General features: G+C 53.0%; 1 protein-coding gene across 5 annotated transcripts in view; it reads right to left on the minus strand.

Moving 5' to 3' along the window:
• Positions 1-5,166: 5,166 nt before the first annotated feature.
• The window catches only part of POU2F2 (POU class 2 homeobox 2), a 26,596-nt gene continuing 22,660 nt past the window's right edge, over positions 5,167-9,102 (minus strand). For 3 of the 5 annotated variants that reach the window (XM_027858215.1, XM_027858217.1, XM_027858218.1), the window contains exons 12-15: positions 7,588-7,654; positions 7,145-7,346; positions 6,956-7,029; positions 5,167-5,956 (exon numbers count right to left, since the gene is read on the minus strand). In XM_027858215.1, the coding sequence (XP_027714016.1) occupies positions 5,619-5,956; positions 6,956-7,029; positions 7,145-7,346; positions 7,588-7,654 (681 nt within the window). In that variant the 3' untranslated portion in view covers positions 5,167-5,618. The remainder of the gene's footprint in view (positions 5,957-6,955; positions 7,030-7,144; positions 7,347-7,587; positions 7,655-9,102) is intronic. The other 2 variants (XM_027858220.1, XM_027858219.1) reach the window with 1 other exon arrangement.

Genomic DNA, 9,102 nt, shown 5'->3' on the forward strand with positions numbered 1-9,102 from the left:
CTCCATCTTCCCTCCCCTGAAAGCTTTGCTAAATCCAGCTGTAGCAATGATGGCTTTGGGGCATGAGAAAGGTCAGAGAATGTGTGGTGGGTCAAAGAGACAAGACCCCTCCTGATAAGCAGAACTAAAGGACAGGAAGCCCCCCTTGGGCTTGTGAATGGATAGTCTCCCAATGAGCTGAGTCCCAGTTGGGGATCCCAAATGAGGGATCTGTTGGCACTTACATGGCGCCTCCTCTCCCATCCCCTCTTTTCCTGCCGTTAATACCCTGCCCTCCTTCCCCCTCTCTAAACAGACAGACAGAACCAGGGGGCAAAGGGGAGCAGGCATCATTTCTCTCTGTACAATCTTTAATTTTTTTTGTCGTTGTTCAGATGAATGACACATTCAAGTTACAAAATTGGGCCTTAAAAGAAGCACATCGTACAATGAACAAGCAGATTGAATTTAACACTGAAACGCTAATCCGCTACCACGAGAAGAGAGACAGGGAAAGGGGGTGGGGGAGTGGGGTGTGGGAAGGGCTTACAGACACAGGGTGGGATGACCAAGGGAGCAGGAGGGGACATGGGCAGGGGTCGGGCCATGGGTCTATCTCCCCTCTACATACAGCCTGCCTCCCACTTCATGCATCTATAGTGGTCATTCATGTTGATAGGTGAGAAAGGGTCCTTGATGGGTTAGACAATCCTGATCTTTGCAGGAGAGGATGACCCCTGGGATGGGCTCAAATAATCCCAGTCTTCACAAGGCATGGGCTGCCATCAATGCAATTGGTTTTGTGAGATCAGGCCTCATCCTAGTGCAGACCTGAGCTCAGGACAGATAGGAGTGGCAGCAGTATGGTGACTGGCTGACCACTGGGCCAAGTCCACTCCTCTGCCCCTGTGCCCTACCATTGACAAATCTAGCCACTTGGAGGAAAGGAAAGGGAGGAAAAGGAGAAAAACCCAGCCCTTCCCAATGGCCCAGAAACACCTCCCCTCACCATAGGTAATGGAGATTCCAACGCCCATGTCAACCTGGAAGGACACACAAATAAATAAATAAATACAGGGCCCCTGGGGTAGGAGAAGAGGTGGGTGAGGAGGAGGAAGGGAAAGAGGGAGAGGAAGAGGAGTCACAGACACAGTAAATAGTTGTCTCCATCCCCAGCGACATTTCTCTGGAAATTTTTTTCTCCCTTTTCTTTTTTTAAACCAGGAGCTAAAATTTCAAAGACAAATAGTTAAAAATATACATTATTTATTTTTTTCCCCTTCTGTTGTCTTTTCGCTGTCTTTGATGTCTTGTTCTGGAGACTGCTGAGGTCAAAGTTCAAGCCACGCCAAGGGACTGTGGCTTGGGGTTAGTTTCCTTTTTTTATTATCATTTTTACATTTTTTTTTTCGCTTTTTTCTGACGTATAAAAAGGTAGCGGAGTTGTCTGGGTTTTTTTTTTGGTTTTTGTTTTTTTTTGGTTTTTGTTTTTTTTTTTTAATTGTTAAAATCTTTGGTTTGGTTTTTGGTTTGTTCTCTTGGAGGCCTTGTCTCTCTGCACGGGGACCAATGGGCCCACAGGTCTCTGTCTCTCAGTCTCTCACACTCTCTCAAGCTTTGGGCAGGAGTGTCAGGTGGGGATGGGAATTTGGCTTCTAAGTAGGGCAGAAGGTGCCAGCTGGGTCAGGGTTCTCCCTCGGCCAGCCAGCACCCCTCACCCCACTTTCCCTAAAGTCCATCCCAGCTGCCCTGGCTTAGAAACTGACACCACCTTCCACCCCCAACCCTTGCCACCCCTTCTTGTCATGGTGGGGGAGGGGGCTCTGTGAAGACTTTGGTATCTGGACTCAGGCCCCTATCTGAACTCTACCCATCCTGGGTTGGGAGCTGGGGAGGGTTGTGATGGCCCAAGGAAGAGGTTGACCCTCTTGCACAGCCACCCTGCCCCCAACCCCAGCCTCTGCCTTCCCCCTTCCCTCCAGGAGATCACAGAGAGAGGTGGTTTGGTTGGGGGAGGGGATGATTTTTGGCACAGTTAGAGGGCCCGCCACATGGCTGGACCCCATCTCTGCCCTCACCTGAAAGGGGGGGGAGAGGAGAGGCCAGAAGAGAGGGGATTCCCCTTTCTCCTTTCTTCGGTTCACCCACCCACCCCACCCCCTCTCTCCACCCCAGACCACCCCCCACCCCGACATCTAACCTACCCCCAAACCCCCAGGGTCTCCCCCTCCCTAACCCCCCACCCCCCACAAAAAAATCCCAGTCTCCCCGATTCTCTCTCGCTCACACACAGACACACGGGCACAGGCCCCCCGCGCAAATCACAAAATCAAAAGGATGAGATAGTTTTGCTTCCTGGAGTCGGAGTGAGGGGGACAGGAGTGGAAGGGCAGGAGAAGGGGAAGGGGTAGCATGTGGCTACCACCCCCAAGCCTTCCATGGCCTGGCCCTCAGTCCCTGACCTCCCTCTTGCTGCCCACCCCCCACCCCCACTCCCCAGCCGGCCCCCTACGCCGACGATATTTGGTTTCTCTTAACATTAAAGTTCTATGAGGTATTTGGTGCCTTATCTCCAGTCCTGGGGGGAGAGGGGGGCCCAGGGGGGGAGACCTGGGGCTCACCTGCCCCTCCCTCCCCTACCCCTTCCCAAAATATTTGGTTTCACAGCTGTAGTTAAAGCTTGGGAGTTTGTGGGTTAGGTTTTTCGTTTGTTTGTGTTTTCTTAATCCCCCGAGAATTTTTTTTTTTTTTTCCTTTCTCGCCTGGAAGTTGAGCGAAGATTCGGAGAGGTGCCACAGGAAGGAAGGTCCTCCTTCCCTACGGCCCTGGCCCTGTCTTCCATCTCCCTCACTCCCCATCCATCCATGTCCCCCGCTGCCCCCAGCAGCCCAGGCAGGGGAGGTACCTGGGGGGCACAGGCCCAGGATGGGCAGGAAGGAGATGTGGAGGCGAGGATGGGGAGTCCATCGGGGGGGGGGGGGTTCCAGTTTGGTTTGGTTTTTTTGGTCTAGAATCAAAGTTTTTGTTTGTTTTCCAGTGATATAGAGTGTTCTCAGCAATGCCTTCTGTAGCTTTTGTCCATGGTTTTTCTTTTTCCCTTTCATTTGTTGCGTTCTGTCATCCCTGTCCAGGCAAGTAGCCCTTAGCCCCATTTCCCCCAGGCCCCTTCAGGGGCCCACACATTCTCACTCTGGTCCCAGTTCCCCTCCTGTCTCTCTCTCTCTCTCTCTCTCGGAAACAAAAACAGAAACACTCGGCAGTAGGGAGGGGGGGGGAATCCAGTCCAGTGGAGAGGTGTACATTCTGCTGGGGAACCGGCAGTGAGGGAGGGCCCATCTACAGCTTCCCTCCTCAAACCTGGAGAACGGGAGGGTCTCCGTCCCTCCCAAGACGAGGCTTCCTGGGATGGGGATCCTACAGAGGATGCTCCACAGGTCCCCACAGTCCGGGGAGAGGCAGAGAGGCGGGCACAGACTGGCACGGTCTGAACTGCTCTGCACCTTCCTCCAGAGGCAGGTTGAGATGAGGGCTGGGGAGGGAATCAAAACACCAGAGTCCCAGGCACCTGGGGCAGGTGCATGAGACTCAGTCCGTCTCTCCTCTTGTGTCCAGCAGGAAGAGGAGTATCCAAGTGGACGCCACCTCTCATCTGGGGGTCTCTCTCTACTGCCCAATGCAGCAAAGGTGCCAGTCCCTGCCAACGGAGGGTGGGCTCTCACACCAATGGCTCACTTCCTACCCAGCAACACTTTGGTTTGAGGAAGGAGAGAAAGAAAAGGGAAGGAGAGAGAGGAAGAAAGGCCAGTCAGAACCAACAGGGAGGATCCAAGCCACCCCCAAATTGTTGTTTCTTCATAGATTCCCTTCATGGTTTTCTGCCGTACATTTAAAGCTTTGTTCAGTTGATTTTGGGGGGGAGGGCACAGCAGTCAGGGCAAGAGGGGGGGTCCCTCTGGGTCCTGGCCTTGACATCCTCCCATCCTGCCCCAGCCCATACTTCCTGGGCAAGAGGCCATCTCTTCCCCTCCCTCCCAACCCCCGTAGAGGTCCATGAGGTATTTGTGACGAGAAAGAAGTATCTATTGGTCTGTCCGTCTGGCGCGGAGGCTGAACGCCCTCGCCCTCGCTCTGGAGGCCCTATGCTTCCCTCCCGGCTCCTCCAGTCTGTTCTCTTCAGAGTAGTCTGAGTTCTCTTCTTCTTTCCCTTAAATATATATATCTATAGATTTTTCTATTTTAAAAATTTTTTTTCAGTTTTATTTTTTTGTGGTACTTTTTTTTCTTTTTTTCTTCTTTTTTTTCCTTTTTTTTTTTTTTTTTTTTTTTTGGTTCAAGACATGGCCGGCAGAGGGACAACCCTGACGGCAGCGTTCCCACAGGCCTCTGTCATCTAGATACATCCCAGTGCCCACAGGGGAGACACTGAGAGGACAATGGTGGCATCCCCCTCCCCCAACTCAGACCCTGATTCTGGGAGTGGCCATCTTGAGGTTGGAGGTGGGGGGTGGGGATGGGGGGGGGGTTGGAGGAGTGGGACATCTTCCTGTGTGTAGTGGGTGGGCAGGGGCGAGGGAACGATTTTTTGGTTTTTCTGGATAATGTAAAAGCGTGAACAATCCCACGGATAGGCACTGGAATATGAGTTTGGTTTTTTTGTGGGTTTTTTTGTTTTTTAGAGATGAGGGAGAGGGATGGGGAAGCTGGCAGACAGGAATGAGCAAAAGCTGGGACTGCCCTGTCCTGACGTGCTCTGCCGTGCCCCCATCCAGACCTCACTTCCTAAGCACAGAACCAGAGGGGCCAGGGGAGCCCAGGAGATGGGATTCACGCAGCCAAATGGCCGGACCCCCACGCCAAAGAAGGAGATGGGGAAAGGCTATGGGGGGGGGGAGAGAAGTCTCCAGTCTCCCCCCCTCCCCTTTTACTCTCCCTGTTTAAAAAAAAAAAAAGGCAGTTAAAACAAGTCCCGTCCCCCACCCCCAGGCCGGGAGAGGGGATGGGGAACACATTCGGGGGAGCACAACGGACGCGCCCAGTTCTATACAGGCCTTTGGATGAAGCTACCGGCTATTTGGTGTGAGGTTTCTCGGGCCCTGTCTCTTTTGGTTTCTGGAAAAGAAAAATCCACAGTTGTTCCCTCCCCTGGTCCCCCGCCCCACCCCCACCTTCCTCCCCCAACCTCCGGGGACCGACACGTTCTCCTTTTCCACTGGGTAGATGGGGGCCGCAGAGCCCCCGGCCGTCAGCTGCGAGAGGGAGCCCCGGCGGAGGCGTCCGCTCTCCGCGGAGCGGGGAGACGCGCTGATTTGGTGTTATAGCGGTGAGCGGTGAGCGCACTGAGGTCTGGCTCTGGACTGGGTTTTTTTTGGTTTCGTTTTTTGGTTTCTTCTGTTCGCCCCGGCTCATTCTGGGCGGCTGGTTATGTCTGTTTCTATTTGGCTTTACTTTATTTTATGTTTGGTTTTTTCTTTCTAGGGGTATTTTTTTGTTTTTTTGGTGTTTCCTCCACTCTCTTTCTCCAGCTCCCGGACCCTCACCTCAATCCCCCGCCGCTGTCCCCCTACCACCAGCTTCCCCAACTGAGGAGACCAGAGGTGGGCGAGGGTGGAGGGTGGCAGGGAAAGGCAGAGGGGGTGTCTTCATTCCGATTTGGCCCCTGCCTCAGGCCCTCCGGAGGTCTGTGCTGCTGTTTCGATGCAAGAGGAGGAGGAAGAGGAGGAGGAGGAGGAGGAAGAGGAGGAAGAGGAGGAGGAGAGGCCTGGGGACTTGGTGGAGATGGAGGCTGCCACAGCGGCTGCCGCAGCTGATACAAGGCCCACCCCTGGAGGGGCGCTGAGTAGTGGCAGCCCGGCATGGTTCAGGAAGAGTGGTGAGGTCACGATGCCTGGGCTCCCTGGGGCGCCCCCAGCTGCCCCCAGCACCAGGTTCCCGCTGGCATCAAGGCTGGTAAGGGGGAGAGTTCCACCAGAGGCCAGGGCTGGAGAGATAGAGAGAGAGGGTGGGACTGGAGATGGAGGGGGAGACTTGCCGCCCAAGCCAGATCTCTTGACCTCTCAGAGTATGAATTTCTCCATCTTTATAATTGGGTGGAATGACCTCCCGGGTCCTTCCTGGCTCTGCTGTTTTGTTTTCTAAGGTCCCTCCTAGCTCTGACATTCCCTGTTCTAAGGACCCTCCCACCTCTGACTTTCCCTGTTCTAAGGCCCCTCCCAGCCCTGACATTCCCTGTTCTAAGGACCCTCCCACCTCTGACTTTCCCTGTTCTAAGGCCCTCCCAGCCCTGACTTTCCCTGTTCTAAGGCCCTCCCAGCCCTGACATTCCCTGTTCTAAGGCCTCTCCCAGCTCTGCAGTACTCTGTTCTAGAGTTCCTCCCAGCTCTGGCAGTCTGTTTCACATTCTAAGACTCTTTCTAGTTCTAATATTCTGCAGAACTGAGCAGTTCCACTTAGGATCCCCCAGAACAGAGAAGCCATTCTCCCACCTGGGCTATTTTCCTTCACTTGGAGGTCACTTAGAGTGCTTCTCTCCAGCAGCCCCTGGGCATCACTACCTGCCCCATCCCTCGCTCATTGCATTACTCCATCTCACTCTTCTCATTTTGTGGAACGAGGATGAGGTATACCTCCAGATGGGAGGAAGATGGTCCTAGGGAGGGAAAGGCAGGGAGTGATGCCCAGGGGCTGCTGAGGGTGGCAGGGAGGGTCGAGCTGAGCCTGAGGGTGAGGACATCCTCAAACCCAAACGTCAGCCCTGGAAGCTTTCACACACACACACACACACATGCAAACACATACACACATGCACATATACACATACACACACATGCATGCATGCATGTGCACACATACACTGCCCATCACAGAAGCAGTTACAGGCATGCTGATGAGTCCAGCAAAAGCCTCCATGGTGTCCTTCGAAGGCATGGATGGGGTGATGGCAGAGGGGACAAAGGGAGTGTGATGTAAGGTGACGCACCTTGTATGGTGGCCAAAGGGTTGTTACCCATGAGAGCCGGACTCAACCCCGAGCTCAGCCCCACCATTGTGCTTCTGGAAGAGGCAAAGCAGACGGGTTAGTGGGGGTAGGCAGGGGGTTAGCAGGGGCAGGGGCACAGCCTCTTGAAGCAGTAACAGCCAGCTTGCCCTCCCCGGGCCCCAGACTTACCCTGTGCTGGGGTTCAAGCCTGACAGGCCGATGGCCGCGTGGCTGCCTTGGGGGCTGGGATTTGTGCTGTTGGTGGTGGCAGGGGGCGGGGGAGTGATGGAGGGGATAGAGTTGGGGGGGGTCACGGCCCCACCCCCACTGCTGCCCCCTCCAGCTGTCCGACTGGGGTGGAGGGTCCCCACAGCTGAGGACAAGGTAGTAACTAGGAGAGACAATGACAGAAGCCCTGAGTGCCAGAGCCAGTAAGCCCTGAGAGCAGACCTCTCCCCCACCTCTTAAGAGTGGAAAAAAAATTCAGGCTAGGAAGGGAGCTGTCCAAGGTCCAACTGCAAGTCAGTGAGTGCCTGAGAGAGGTTTACCCCTTCTTCCCACGCCTTCCCTAGTCCCCTAATTTAAGTCCCAAAGCCCACCCTGTACCTCTTTTCTTGCTCACAAGGACTGACCTGTTGTGCTCAGACTGCTGGAAGCCGGGGACAATGGCAGGGTCCCCCCAGCCCCCTGAGGTGTGACCTGGAGAGACAAGGAAGAAAATAACTCAGGATGTCATTCCCGCATGGGCACACCAAACCAAGGGTGACTGCCCCCCTACTTCAGAGACCCAGACTTGACTAGGCAGCAGGAGGAAAGAAGAGGCCAGGGCATGATAAACATATGTGTGTGCATGTACATATGCACAGGCATATGCATGTATATTGTGTGTGTATTATGCCACATCTAATCTTCAGTAACAGTCATCTCAGAATTCCAGAGACAAAGTCACAGATGAAAGGCACCCTCCAGACAGCCCCCTTCACTTGGCAAATGGGGAAACTGAGGCTGAGACAGGGGAAATATTTCTTCCAAGGTCCCACAGTAAATTTGGTGCTTAACACAAAGGAATGAATAATGTCCAACATTCGATTGTTAACCCATACAAGCCCCCCCAAACCAATCCTGTTAATTCTGTAATAATGGTTTTCATGTAGGTTTTTTCAACCAGGCCGCTTGTCATTTGACATGAGGCTTCAATGCAGTCACAAAGCTGAGGGTGTGAATGCTTTCTGGTAGCTTTCTTTTGGAAACACTCCTAGCCTGGGAGTCGGGAGACCTGCATTATGGTCCCACTTGGGCTCCAATCTGATATGGAACCTGAGGGAAATGTCTCACCCCACCCCTGCCCCAGCCTAAGATTTCCCCTTCCGTAAAACAAGAATCCCTCTCAGCTCTGAAGTGTGTGAAGTGCTGGACCTGGAGTCAGGAGGACTTGAGTTCAAATCTGGCCTCAGACATTTCCTAGCTGTATGACCCTGGGCAAGTCACTTCACACTGTTTGCCTCAGTTTCCTCATCTGTAAAATAAGCTGGAGAAGGAAAGGGCAAACCACTCCAGTATCTTTGCCCAGAAAACCCCAAATGGGATCACAAGAATAAGTCACGACTAAACAACAACAATCATTGAACATTCTTAGACAGCTTTTCTGGCAAGCATCACGTATTTGTTGGTTAAACTTGGAGATGGCTGCCTGGGAATGCTTGACATCATGGAAGATCTGTGGTGCAAACAGAATGGAATCCCCTCTTGCAAACAATAATGGAGCCCTGGGCTTAAAAGAACTCAGCAGCAGATTCTTCAAAAAGGGGCATATCTTTGTACAAATCAAAGAATTACTTCATTGGGCACCAACCTGGATTTTCACATAGATTCGATTTTGTTTAAATCAGGTCATAGGTGTAAGTTGGTACTAGGTTCTGAGATCCCTAAGACAAAGGTCTGGAGCTTTTTCATTATGTCTTCTCAATTCTCAGGATAGAGTAGGAGCTCAGGGAATATGAGAAGGGATGGATGGAAAGGGATGGATGGATGGAAGAACAGAGGGATGGATGGATGGATGGATGAAGAGAGGGGGTGAAGGGATCAATGGATGGAGGATGAAGGGATGGGGAGAGATAGAGGGATGGGTGGATAGAGAGAGATGGAGG

Source organism: Vombatus ursinus, unplaced genomic scaffold (assembly GCF_900497805.2).
Source record: "Vombatus ursinus unplaced genomic scaffold, bare-nosed wombat genome assembly UNPS02012758.1, whole genome shotgun sequence".
Classification (NCBI taxonomy): domain Eukaryota; kingdom Metazoa; phylum Chordata; class Mammalia; order Diprotodontia; family Vombatidae; genus Vombatus; species Vombatus ursinus.